Genomic DNA, 13251 nt, shown 5'->3' with positions numbered 1-13251 from the left:
AGCAACCTGACAACCAAAACCACTTACTGTCTGGCAACCAAATACATCTGGGGGCTACATGAAAGCAGGCATGAGTCAGACTGTACTCCCTAGAACAGTATCAGAGTAGGGCTGGTGCAAAATTATGTCTAAGAAGTACTTCTGTAAACACCAACAGGCAAAGATCCACACACACACTTCCAATGTAACCATCAACTATGGACAAGAACTTAAAAAATATAACCAACACTCCCACGGATAAGGTAACCAACCAGTGTAATCTAAGAATTTAAATGACTCCCAGCATTCCCAGACAAAACCTACACAGTATAATCAGGAGAACATATGGCAACAATCACTAGTTTGATAGGAAGCAGGAGCAGTACCATGTACGTCCAGCAGCCAAGCTAGAAAACAGATAAAACTCTTAATGTTTTAAGATCAGGGATGCCTCAGACATTAATAACCAAGAATAGAGATGCACTGAGGGGAAAAGACAAAAAAAAAAAAGGTTGAAAATTGGATATCTGATATTTTCCCGGTCAGTGAATGCATTATTGATGCAATACTGTGTCAATGTTTCAATTAAATTTGGAGGAGGCTCTGAAACCCATCAAAACATACTTATTTTTTAGGCTGCAATAAAACAAGATTTTACTTTAATACGTATGTTGACGAACTTTTAGAAACCTTTAAATTAACATGTCTAATTGAAGTTTCTTGGTCTCCTTCACAAAGTGCCACATGGTGGTGGTGCTGCTCTCCCAGTGTGAATAATTTAGCTTTCAAGAGCCACAAAGAAGCAAAAACAAGATTAATATTCTGATTTGAAATTATTTTATTCTGTTTTGGGGTTTTTTTACTCAAGGCTACCGCCCCCATCTCTTTTAGGACCAAAGCTAAAAAAAAATAGCATAAATAGAACCTTGCTAGTGTTCCCGAACACAGTAAAGTCTGACAAGGCCTTAAGGATCTACATTCTTTAGGGAATACAAAAGGAGACACTTGTTTCAGTAATTCTGACTGCCGACATACAATCTTTGCATTAAAAGTAGTAAATCTAGCACATATGGCATGAACCGTTCTCTTCTCACTCTACAACTAACAGCTAATAGTAAGACTGGAATAATAATTTTAAAAAGTGACATTTATTGCTATTTGTTTACTTTGTATTAATGGGTTTTAAACCGAAATCAAAACCTGCCAACTCTGGTACTGGTGGCTGAAAAATTAAAACCGATATTGGAAATTGGCCACAAAAAAATCTCTTCAGTGCATCTCTAACCCTTAAGTGTGAAGAGAGAGGCAGAAACCATCTCAGTTGCATTTATAGGTGCAGTGCCTTCTTCCTATGATCCCATTCATCCCCGTTTAGGAGTTGTGAATCTATGGCCTCGCTTAAGTCTTACTCTTAACTTTATTATTTTGCTTACAGCAGTCCTAAAAGTCACTTATCCAGAGAAGCTAACAACTTCAGTATATTATCACTGTATGTCTTACAATAGAAATTCTATTTCATTGGAACAGAAAAAAAGTGCATTCATACCAGTAGGAACTCATTCTTGTTGATTTCTCTCAGCGAGTCCATTTCTTTAAATATACTAACAACAAAGCCACAGCAGCGAATACGATTCTTGATCTGCTTACAGTATTAGCAATCTTGATGCATCAAACAAACTTATTTCCTGAATTTATCTATAGCTGGTCTTAACGCAAACAACCTCGGTTAAAACTATAGGGGGCGATGATTAGAATGATCGGAGGGGACACATGAACCAAAGCAGCAGGTGGCTTGAAAACTGAATTAATGCTACAAATAAATGACATTCACGTGAACATGCAACTTAAAGCCTAGATTATGTGGATTATAGTACATTGGAACTGGGTTGACGTAAACCTTAACTGCTTCTGTTGACGGGAAAGAAATAAAGCCCTACAGTTAGAAAGGAAATCTACAGATCAGACGGAAATGTACATATGAACAAAGATGCGCGTTTGAGTTGAGTGTGCATATAGAAAGGTGTATGCAGTTCTCTTGGAAAAGGTGCAAAGGTTCTGTGCACATCATTACAAAGTAAAAGCAAACACAGTTCCCATGCTGTTACTGATAATTGTACCTCCCATCCACGTCACTAACTTGTATGAACAATCCAATCGTGAAGACGGGGGGGTCTGAACTCTCCCCCCCCACACCCCAATCCCACTGTGTTGCCCTCACCTACCCGAGATCCCTGGATTGCGGTTGGCGAAAGTCACTTTTGAGTTTCTAGCAGTGAGGCATTTATTACGAGAGGTATACATATATCCCTGGTTTACCCTCCCTCAGCTACCGCCCTCATCCCACCCTCCCTCAGAGACAAACAGGGCGCAGGGGAAAAGGAGGCCATCCGCAGACTGGAGGATCAGGGCCAGTCGCATCCCTCCAGCTCCACTTTCTCCCCATTATTTGGGCAGTGCAATGAGTTCTCCTGTTACCCTCCCCTTCATGAACCTGGAAGGAAAAAAAAAAAGACAAAATAAGTCATTTTAAAAGAGACTTCACTGGTCAGAAACACCTATACTGGTGAAAAGTGGGATTCTGGATCAGAACAAAAAAATTGGGAACAAAATGTATCATTAGTTCTCAATGAGCTGGGTGTTTCATCACATCCAGAGGCCTTCGACCTGGAGGAAATGACCTTTCCATGGCAAGGACTTACTTACTTGACAGGTCAGTGGAACAAGGGTTGGATTAGACACCGTAGCAGGCCGATAGACGTTCTTTCAACAGAGGGGGGAACTGCTCAGAGAACTGCTGCCAGTTCTCTTCTCCCACCTGGTCCTTGAAGCCATGCAGGATCTGGAGAGAAAAGAAAAACATCTAAGCTCTTTAACATGCTTTCATAGTTGAATAACACAGGTTTGCCCACTCAAAGACTAATAAACTTTTGAGAGGGTTTTGTGAAAAGAAGTTTGCACCACACTTCTCAGAATCATAATCATCCACACTTTGAAATCAGATTTCGAATGTCTGATGAATGATCATCACAGTGTAGTGAGAAAAGACCAAACAGGGCAAGGTTGGGATTACTCCTCATCAGTCACTTACCTTATAAAACATATCTCGCAGGTCATCCTTTGGACTGACCCATGAAGCCACAGCGTCACAGAAGAAAATAAAGTCCTGCAGAGGTGAGATTTGTTCTCTTAGCACACCAACATATAACCATAGTAGTTTTATAATCCGACGTGTCTAGCAGAAATAAATCACCTCACCTGTACAACTCCTGCAGGATTGACACCAATCATAACGCAGATTCCCCGAAAAGCAGAGTCCTTCTCCTCATTATCTCTAATATTTCTCAACGACGTGCACCTTTTATTAAAAAAAACAAACAAAAAACACATCATTAAGATATTTGTTTTAAGACTATTTTCAAAAATAGAAGCTTTTACAAGTGACGCACCAGGGTCTGATGAAATGCTGCAGCTGTGGGGCCACTTCCTGAGGGCAGACGAACCCGAGTCTGCCGATCGTAATGGCTGCAGACGTGAAAACGCAACAAAAAAGTTGCAGGTCTGGCAAGAACACAATGTGTGTGCATCGTGGATTGTGTGTGTACCTGTGTTTTCCAGCAGAGTTTTGGGTGTGTTGGGTCTGTTGATGATCTCCACCAGGTGAGGGAGCACCATGCCAACGTAAGGCTGCATCTCTGCACCTACACAGAGGCGGAAGATCAGAGAAGTAAATATAACTTGAACAAAAATAAATAAATAAAAACACTGCAACAATAATGGATTTATGCACTTCTATAAAACACTGATATTCATAGTCTATGGAAGTGTAAATACATAAGAAAAAAAGTTTAACACAATTTACAAACAAAGAAAAATTTATCTTACAAGACTAGAGACTCTACCCTAAACTGGAACCATGAAATGTTCAGTATCTGGATCAGAAAATGTTTTGGGAACAAAATGTATCATTGCGTATCAATGAGCTGGGTGTTTCATCACTTCCAGATATAGCTCACGTTTTAAATGAAAAACATAAATAAGTCATTTAAACCAGGAGCAGCTCTCTCACCCATTTGCATAGAGATCTCCCCGATGGCCCAGGTGGCGTTGTTACACACAGAGATAAACTCTGGGTTCAGGTTGAGGCCCAGGATGGGCATAAACTCAGCTGAAAGGAAGCAAAGCACACAATGGTTACAAAAAGATAATGCTATTTATTTTCAGGTTTCATTAATTAAAAACGAGCCATGTCTGACTACAGCAGATACAAACTTACTTCTAAGTGATGTTTATTTACTCCAGATTAAAGTGACTTACCAATGCAGGGCTTCACATGGAGGAAGCACGCCTTGGTCAGATCCCCCAGGAGGGCGAAAGAGCTTTGTCTCACTTCAGGCATGGTGTCCTGTGACAAAAAAAGAAAAATCGTGTTACACTTAAGAGGTTTAAAAAAAAAAAAAACTTATCCGATATTTTAACCACAAAAGTGAAGAATCAAAAATTCTGATCACACCTGCATGCACTGAAAAAGAAGGGTCATTATGTTCGATCGAGCCACTAGTTGCTCCACGTGGCCGCCGAGACCCTCGGCAAGTCCACTCAGCAGATCCAAGGCCACGATCATAAAATCTTTGTCTGGAGCCTCGTACTGGTCAGGATGCTGGTTGTACATCTGAACAGACAGGAGAAGGCATAAGCTTCACATCTTCTTAGGAAACCTAAGAAGAAAAAAGTTTGGAGAGTTTTCAGCGTCTCACCATCGCCTGAGCAAGCGTCTTTTGGACTAACGTGACGCATCGCTGATAAACAGGCTCACAATACGGCAGGAAGCCACTCTGCAGCGCTGTCGCTACGGACGACAGACACTGGAAGAGAAACAACAATTTAGGAGTTTGCTTAAACATAATGGTAGCTAGAAAACTCGTTTAATTTGTGATTTTGGTCATTTGAAAGAACTTGCATGAGAAAATATATTTTTACCCAAAAGATATTCACCTCTAATAAAGGGAAAAGATCCTTGTCTTCATCTTTTAGCTGATTCCACTTTGCTATTAAAGGGGGCATCAGCTTCTGAATGTACTCCTAGAAAACATGCCTCTGATTAGTGATGAGTACATAAAGCAGTGAAGAAAAAAAACCACTAAGTCTCACCACTACTTTACTATAAGCTTTAAAACTGTATGATCCCACCATTGAGGGTCTATTAACAGATTAGCCCACAGCAAGTTTAGCATGTCTACACAAGATACAATTGCTTTGATGGGACGTCCAGAGCCAAATTCTCCTCTTGGATTCTGACCTACTTCCTCCATCAAAGCACCTGCAGCAAATTATTTACTTTTATCCATTATAGTTATTTCCTAAATTAAAAGGAAAAGAAAAGCAGAGTAGCTGGAATTTAATATTGGTCCAGAAAGGTATAATCAGTGCATTTCTACTTAGCGAATTTCCATGCCCGGCAACTGAAGAGTCACAAACTTTATAATATCTAGATAAATTTTTTTTTATGAATCATTCAGTCTTTCACCATATGAAGATCTATTTAAATGAGTAATTTGTAGAAATTGGTAAAACAGAATTTTGTATTTTCAAATCCTTTAGTTTTTTTTACAGGATTAGAATAGAGCTAAAGTAGTTATGTCCTAGTTTGTTTTTCCGTTGGAAGTGCAATTTAAATTTCCTCCAACAAGACACGCCTTCAACGGCAACACTGAGGAAACGCAGACAAGAGTCAGACTATTATTCTCTCGTCTATGCAAATCTAAACGCATCATCTCAAATGTATTCAAATCAAAGAACTGCGGTCATAGAGGCAAGAAAGAACTGACAATGACGGGGAAAAAAAGACACTTACAGGTTGATTAAGATGGTGACCCACTGAATCTGCCAAAGTCCCGATAGCATCGTACAGGATGAGGAGATTCTTGTGCTGGTATTTCCCGAAGGCAAATACCAGAGTGTCCAGGATGAAGCTCAGGTAGGGGACCAGTTCTGTGCACGCCTCCTCCTCCAGGGTGGCAAAGGAGCTGAAAACCCAAGATAGAAATTCTTATTTCTCTCAATCTGGGTGTAATAGTTTAACACAAGCAGAACACACGTCAGAGGGAAAAAAACAACGTGTATCAGTGTGCAGAAGTTATGTCCACATAAAGAGGAACAGAAGAGGAAAGCTGCTCACCTGCAGGCGGCCTCCTGCACCCTCTTGTTGCTGTCCAAGATGCGCTTCAGGAGCTCAGTCATGAGGGGTTTGAGGTAGGAGTCGGGGGGCTGGGAGACTACCCAATGTGCGTAGCGACTCAAGGTCCAGCAGGCGATGGAGCGCACTAGAGCTTTCTTGTCGCTTAGACTCTGAATGAGGTGAGGGATGAGCTCAGGCAGGTAGGGAATCATGCCCTGCATGCAACCTGGGGTAAGAAGGGAACCACAAGAACAGAAAAAAAAATTTACTTTCACAACCCGACAAACGGATCAATTTGAACGATAGTCGCCGCAAAAGTAACGGGGATTTCTTCATGAGCTGTTCTAGATGTCTATAAATTTTGAAAAACAGAAGGCACCCCTCCCTGGTTAGAGAATCAGACAACTTCAACACTTCCCTGTACAGGATCGGCATTTCTGATGTCAAAACTTCAGCATGGCTAAAGCACTGCTGGGCCAAGTCTGTGAGCAAATGCTCCACTGTACCAACTAGTCATTAATTATTCAGTATCTGGATCAGAAAATGTTTTGGGAACAAAATGTATCATTTTGTTTCAATGAGCTGGGTGTTTCATCATGTCCAGGTACTGAGTAGGTAAAGCTAGCCACGCTAACCACTAAATTTCTTCAAAATACAGTTGAAAGACTCAACTATTTATGTTCATTTAAAAAATATTGGTAAAACGTTATACAGATGTTAAATAGCATATCATAGATCAATAAGTTTTATGCTACTCATATGAAGAAAAATATACACAATTGGAAATCAACCTCAAAAATCTCTTAAATACATAAATATGGATCTGATTCTGCAAGGCAGATGCCGCCATTAAAATAAATAAAAAAAGGACAAATGTTATGCTAATAAAGAAAGCTGTCATCTGTAAATAAGATACAGAGGCATAAGCACTTCAGATAATACAAAACTACCAACAGCTACACCTCTTCAAAAAAAAAAGTTTATTTAAAACATAATATTGCAGTTAGAGCTATGAACACCTTAGTTTTAAGTGTTTATCTAATTTAAAATGTATCCGCTTTTAAGTTTGACACATCGATGTCTGTGTTTACCTTTAGCAAGATTTAGCAAACTGATCACTACAAACAACAATGAATCCCATTCCATTGATTTTCTCCTAAATACCACAAAACAATAAAATCTGGCCTGCATGTGAACATGAATCGCACCCTATCACAACACGGACTTAATGGTGGAGCAACAGAAGGACATTCTGCTAATCTGACCTTCAGCTATGGCTCCAAGCACCAGGATGCCAGACTCCTTGATGACCCAGTCCGGGTGGAAGAGCAGCCCTTTCAGGAGCGGCAGAAGGTGAGGCAGCAGCTCGTCACGGAACACGTTGGCCAGAACGTCGAGTGCTGCAGCTGAACACTTTCCTAAGATTTGGGGAAAAACAAAAAACACACAATTTGAATATACAGACAAATTAACAAAGGAAGGTTAATTCATCAATTAGGTTGGTTCAGAAATAAATTGTTTACTTTTATTGAACTTGCAACGAGGACCAGTCAATACTCACGCAGGTTCCAGTCAGTCAGCGCGTCATCGTCATCGTCGTCATCCTCATCTTCGATGTCTTCGTCCTCTTCCCCCTCCCCTCCTTCATGCTGCAAGGTGACAGTGCGTGACTTGTGGAAGCGGGGCTTGATGTCCTGCTCGCTGTCCGGCACCGCTTCGTCTTCTTCCACGTCTCCCTGAAAAACCAGGAAGTACCGTCTCAGCACCAAGTGGCTCCGTCATAACAAGCTCTTTGCAGTAAATTCATACGTGAACGCCTCAGGCGCATCATCAAGTGTGTAAGACTCCTTCAGACTCTGTGTGGTGCATCTTCAAAGTACCAAATACTACTCTTACCTTCAATAGTATGATGTCGATCTCTGAATACTTCATCCCATTTACCAGAACAGGGATCAGTCTAAAGAAGGAAATGAATGAATTAGTGAGGAGAACAATAGCAAAAAAAAAAAACACCTCTTAAACTTCATGTTTTTAATAAGGGTTTTACTGAAATCTCAAGTGATTTCAGTAAAAGTGAAAGCATTTTCTTTGGACTTTAGGTGACGGATGAATATAAAATAGAGAAAGGGGGACGTTGAAGCTACAATCGTTGTGAACAATGTCACTATCAGGTTTACCAATTGGATTTGGAATTGACTAGGCCATCCTAACACAAACATGTTTCGTCCTGAAGGATACGAACAATATCAAGCTTCATGTATCGACTGACAAGCTTCAATTGCACAAAGAAGCTAAGCAACCTCATAGCCTAAAAATTGCTGCTGCCACCATGTGACTGAATGTGTTTTGTGTGCAAGCAGAATTGGTTAACCTTGTATCACTTTCATATCACACTTCTGTAACAAACACACAACCACCCTTTCAGAACCTACGAGACGATCTAAAGAAATCCTGGATCAGGCGATGATTGAATGAAAGACACTTTGCTTACAAATTGCAAGCTTTCTGTCACCTTTATTTCCCAAATTCAACAAACTACACTAATAGTGCAAAAGTGACTCACTGCACTAGATGTCCAGACAGCGCCTCCTTACAAATTGGTTGCTCCGCTAAAGTCAACCAGAACTCGCAGGCTTCCAGAGCCACGTTCTCATCAGGATCCTGAGTCCGCTGCAGCATATACTGTAGGAGACGCAGAAAACAAAGTTCATAGGTCGCCTCATATGGACAAAATGTTCAATGCTCAGTTTCTCTAAAACCACCTGCTGGCCTGAACTCACCTGAATGATGCTGTGCATATGGGGGATTAGACGGTCAATGCGGACTTCCAGCAACATGACGAGCGCTCTGCACACGTTCTTACGGACCTCGGAGTCTTCGTCTGCTGCCAGCACAAACAGACTCTGAACGAGAGAAGAAGGGAAGCAATGAAGCAAACGGTTTCAATGCATACACTGATTTAATGACCATCACAAGCTGACTGACCTCTATAAAAGTGTCAATGTTGTCCATGAGGGCCTGGGCTCTCCCTATGATGAACTGGTTCACGCAGGCGATAGCGTGGGACCTGCAAGAAAAATCAGTCCATCAGCATAGCAGAAAGACTTGTTTTTTTAATAAGCAAATATAACCCTTTTCTGCACTGAATAAATAAATATGTTTTCCCTCATTTAAAACATTGGCAAAAAAAAAAAAAAGCTACTGCTTTAAAAGGGAAACCAAGCTGCTGACAGATTGACAGATGGCTAGTTCTGATCACTGTGAGAAGTCTGGAATCACTTTAGGAGCTGCAAACACCTCCAACTGCATGAGACACACAAGTAGCATTTCCTGCTCTCTCCTGTACCTAATCTTTGGACTGCAATGCTTGAAGAACTGAAGAAATTTAGGTATCATAACGTTGAGGGGCCTGTTCAGAGCGTCGCTGTCCAGCAGCTCCGACGAGTCCTCGCAGATCTTCTGCAATGCCCCGAACGAGCCCTGAGACACGGACATACACAGAAAGGCTGTCAAATCAAACGCAAACATAGACGGAGACACAGAGGAGAGAACGAGACGAAATCAGAAGATCGACGTAGAGAAATGGGGATTAAAAGCACTGCACACATTTCAACTTTAAATCCTGTCTTTGAACTGTTCAAGGTTGGTCTAAAGAAGTACAGCTAGCCATCAGAAAGTAGATATTGCCTAAAATGGTGTTATTAAAGTCGCAGCTCTGTAGGGACTAACCTCACAAGTGTTGTAATCCTCCGAGTCGAGCAAGTTGCAGAGCTGTGGCAGCAGCTCTGGCCATGATTGCAGCTCTCCTTTGGAGGCGATGGTGGTGATGAGGATGCCTGGTAGAGCAGAGGAGGCAGAGATTATACAACAGCCTCCAATCATGTTTAAAAATCAAACATATGTGCACAGATTTTGCAGAGGTTCTGGATCAGACAGTATGAATACAAAGACCTTCACGGGTACTCAGAGGTTTTAAATGCATCATCTCCAGACAGTAACAGAAATAACGAGAACAGTTCATTAGCGTCATTAATTTATTCATTTAGGGGGGGTGGGGAACTCACCAATGGTGGCCCGGATAAGCGGAGACGGATCTCCGATGCTGTTGAGGCATTCCCGCTTGATGAAATCGCAAACTCCTGAAGGAAAGTTCTGGTAGTGGGCCTTAACATTGTTCTTCAGTATCAAACCACTCAAAGAGCGAGTCGGCTCATCTGACCAGAGAAGAAATAAAGACATTGGGGTATGAATCGGGTGAGCGTAATACAGTAAAAACCAAATCAATTTTAAAGAATTTACTGATTTGTAATTTAACAACATACAAATTAAGAGCATAAAGAGACAGGCATAAGACTTGGCATTGAGTCATCTTGTTTTATTTTCTGCAGAAGTTAGATTCAGCTGATATCTGTATAGATTCTAACACAGTGTTTCCCAACCCTGGTCCTCAAGGCACATTGTCCTGCATGTTTTAGGTATTTCCTTGAGTCAGTCCAGCTGATTGCCATTGATGAATGATTAACAGGCGTTTGCTGACCTGCAATCAGTTGAATCAGGCACATTAAAGCAGGGAAACCTCTAAAACATGTAGAACAGTCTCCATTGAGGACCAGGGTTGGGAAACACTGTTCTAATAAAATGAAAATCCAAGTTAAACGCCAGTAGCTCAAGTGGAGACACAGAATTAATTAATCAGTGTTCTTCAGACCTGTTGACATTCCTGTGCAGAAGAATGTCCCCAAACATGATTAGTGAAGCAAGAAAGACATGTTGACAGCTTGTAAAAATAATGGATGAATTACTAACACATGACATAAGTTTATCTTCAAATTCCTAGAGAAGTGTTTGAATTCAACCAAGCACCATATGCTTACCTTCAGTTTTCAGTCTAGTGAGGACAAAGATGAGATAGTTGTTGAAATCGGGGAACTGATTGAGTTGTTCAAGTTTCTAGTAAAGCAGTTAAGGACAATGTTGTTCACCAAATCAGACGAAACACTTCGAGGAACTGCCTACAGTTTAGAAGCTCAAGCTTTGTTTAAGTGTTACACATGTCAAATACTGAATTCAACAACCACAGTTAATCCTTAGCATCAATTTTCCAAAAAAGTTGTTTACAGATGCAGACAAATCTGGTGGTGGCTGGTTTATATTCGGCTCCAGACTAACGTAACTGCTGTATTATTTAATTTCCCTTTAGGATTAATCAAGTATTTTTGAATTAACTGAGTTCATTTGAAGAGGAGTTAGTTTAATTTTTAGAAGCAGCATTTCCAGAGGTATGACTGTATGAAGACACAGAGAATTTTGGCTGTTTGTTTTTTGCCAAAATTTAACAGCAATAATTTTTAAAGATGTTCTATTATTATCAAAATGCGTCACAAAATAGTATGTCGATATCATCCATATTTATAACTTTTTGATAATCTCAGCAACAAGTGTTGAATCTACAGTAATTTAAAAAAATAAAACACATGGAAACTCTGGTTTTACTAATGCTACCAAAATATATAGCCAATATAAGAATGACAAATTAAATTGTGAGGTCAATATTAATTTTTTGTTGAACTTTCATAGGCTTTCCAATGGTTACGAAAATCAATTGCAGAAACTCTATAGAACATTTTAAAACCGTTTTATATTGCTGAAGGAGAAATCAGAATCTGCTCAAATTTGTAATGGAAAATTGGCCACAAAATTAAGATGGGTGCATCGCTACCCCTTAAAATTACACTGCAGCAGGATACTTGTTGGACTGCTCTTTGCGTGACAGTGTTGGGCGACTGGGAGTCTTTAAGCAGCTGGAGGACCTGCTGGAGTCCCTGTTCATCTGGCTGCCACTCCATCCTGTTGACACAGAAGCAGCTGCACTTCAACATGTGTGGCGAAATGCACGTAAGATGCAGAATATGGTGAAAGCATGTGGTTTCAGATCAGACAGTATGAATACAAAAACCATCAGTGGAGGTCAGGCGGTTTTAATGCATCATTTCCGATCCACATGTATAGTCAAGCTAGCAACAAGCTAGAATCTATGCGACGTTCCCACCATCGCATCGCTGGCTCAAGTGGGAACAAATCCTGTCTGCCAGCGAATGGGTTTTAAGTAGAACATGTTTGCGGCACAAAAACAAAGCCATTAAACCACACGACCAGCTAAAATCTCCGTGACCCGGCTTAACCACCTCAGTTTAATCCCATCCCCGCCCCCACGCCACCCGGTCCGCCAGTCCACGCAGCTGGTCTCAATATTTCTGCCCAAATTTCAACGCGGAGGTTGCCAGCGGGTGGGCCAAAGACACGCGGGTCATCGGAGGAGACGCGTGCGAAAAAAAAAAAAGTTATGAGGAAACAAATGCGCGACGACTGGGCAATACCGCGATGCGACCACCAGAAAGAATATAATGGCGCGTTATCCTGACTGAATAACACACTGCTAGTTTAGCATGTGGTATGTTTTAATTGATTGACTTCATACGGCAAACCTGATGCTGCAAAAGTTGCCCTTCTACTTCAGGCCTACACGGTGAGGCAGGCAGTTCCCCCGGTGTGCTCACAATGTGCCCCCGGTTAAAACCAATAACTCCCCCGAATGTAACACAAACAGACCCGGTCTATACTTATTCTGACAACCAGAAGTTTCTAACACATGTTCAATATTACACGCTAATGACACAAATTCGGTAGTAATTTTAAAAATTTGCCGAACACGTTTTCGTGTTAGCCGCTAAGCTGCTAATGCTAAAATTACTAGCCGTGCTAACGTCGACATTCATTTTGATCGTTGCTGCATCAACATGTCTTCTAAAATGCAATGCGAACGACGTAATAACATACTTTGTTGAAAATAATCTCCTTCGAAATTGTACCTACAATATTGATTGGAAAGTTGTATAATCAGTGCTGGGCCGCCCGTCTTCTGCTTCGTATCAGTTCAAATGAGCACGCCGACTTAAATTGACCCACGTCGGCTTCCGTTAAGCACAGGATTTCAGATAGTTAAAGTCACGCGAGATTATGTCTGAAACTTGTGCTAAGGATAAAATAGTCTTCCCATTTTTGTAAACTTTTTCTCACAAAAAAGTTAAAACGTTTCT

The 13251-nt window shown here is 40.9% G+C and overlaps 1 protein-coding gene and 1 non-coding gene across 4 annotated transcripts; both read right to left on the bottom strand.

The window, feature by feature from the left end:
• Window positions 1-2112: 2112 nt before the first annotated feature.
• On the bottom strand, window positions 2113-13111 carry LOC129363457 (transportin-2). 3 transcript variants are annotated; one of them, XM_055035591.1, is made up of 25 exons: window positions 13028-13111; window positions 11902-12001; window positions 11029-11104; window positions 10219-10368; window positions 9884-9990; window positions 9501-9634; window positions 9140-9221; window positions 8935-9057; window positions 8718-8836; window positions 8051-8111; window positions 7716-7890; window positions 7420-7572; window positions 6155-6380; window positions 5831-6002; window positions 4972-5058; window positions 4734-4841; window positions 4490-4648; window positions 4294-4381; window positions 4046-4144; window positions 3582-3677; window positions 3426-3501; window positions 3235-3334; window positions 3068-3142; window positions 2679-2818; window positions 2113-2470 (listed from the first exon to the last, which is right to left on the bottom strand). In XM_055035591.1, the coding sequence occupies exons 2-24, from the start codon at window positions 11998-12000 to the stop codon at window positions 2711-2713; spliced, it is 2673 nt and encodes an 890-aa protein (XP_054891566.1). In that variant the 5' UTR covers window position 12001; window positions 13028-13111; the 3' UTR covers window positions 2113-2470; window positions 2679-2710. The 3 variants fall into 3 exon arrangements, with proteins under 3 accessions (XP_054891566.1, XP_054891565.1, XP_054891567.1); XM_055035590.1 differs by having other exon boundaries at window positions 2683-2818; XM_055035592.1 differs by lacking the exons at window positions 10219-10368; window positions 11029-11104; window positions 11902-12001; window positions 13028-13111 and having other exon boundaries at window positions 2683-2818; window positions 9501-9660; window positions 9884-9972.
• Window positions 12083-12150, bottom strand: LOC129363946 (small nucleolar RNA SNORD41). The gene has a single exon (XR_008606365.1). It is a non-coding gene; the product is annotated as a small nucleolar RNA SNORD41 (small nucleolar RNA).
• Window positions 13112-13251: the final 140 nt, after the last annotated feature.

The sequence above is a fragment of the Poeciliopsis prolifica genome, unplaced genomic scaffold, assembly GCF_027474105.1.
Source record: "Poeciliopsis prolifica strain line A6 unplaced genomic scaffold, Auburn_PproV2 SCAFFOLD010, whole genome shotgun sequence".
Classification (NCBI taxonomy): domain Eukaryota; kingdom Metazoa; phylum Chordata; class Actinopteri; order Cyprinodontiformes; family Poeciliidae; genus Poeciliopsis; species Poeciliopsis prolifica.
The sequence above is the reverse complement of the archived record's forward strand: the minus strand, read 5'-3'. Positions and strand labels throughout refer to the sequence as shown.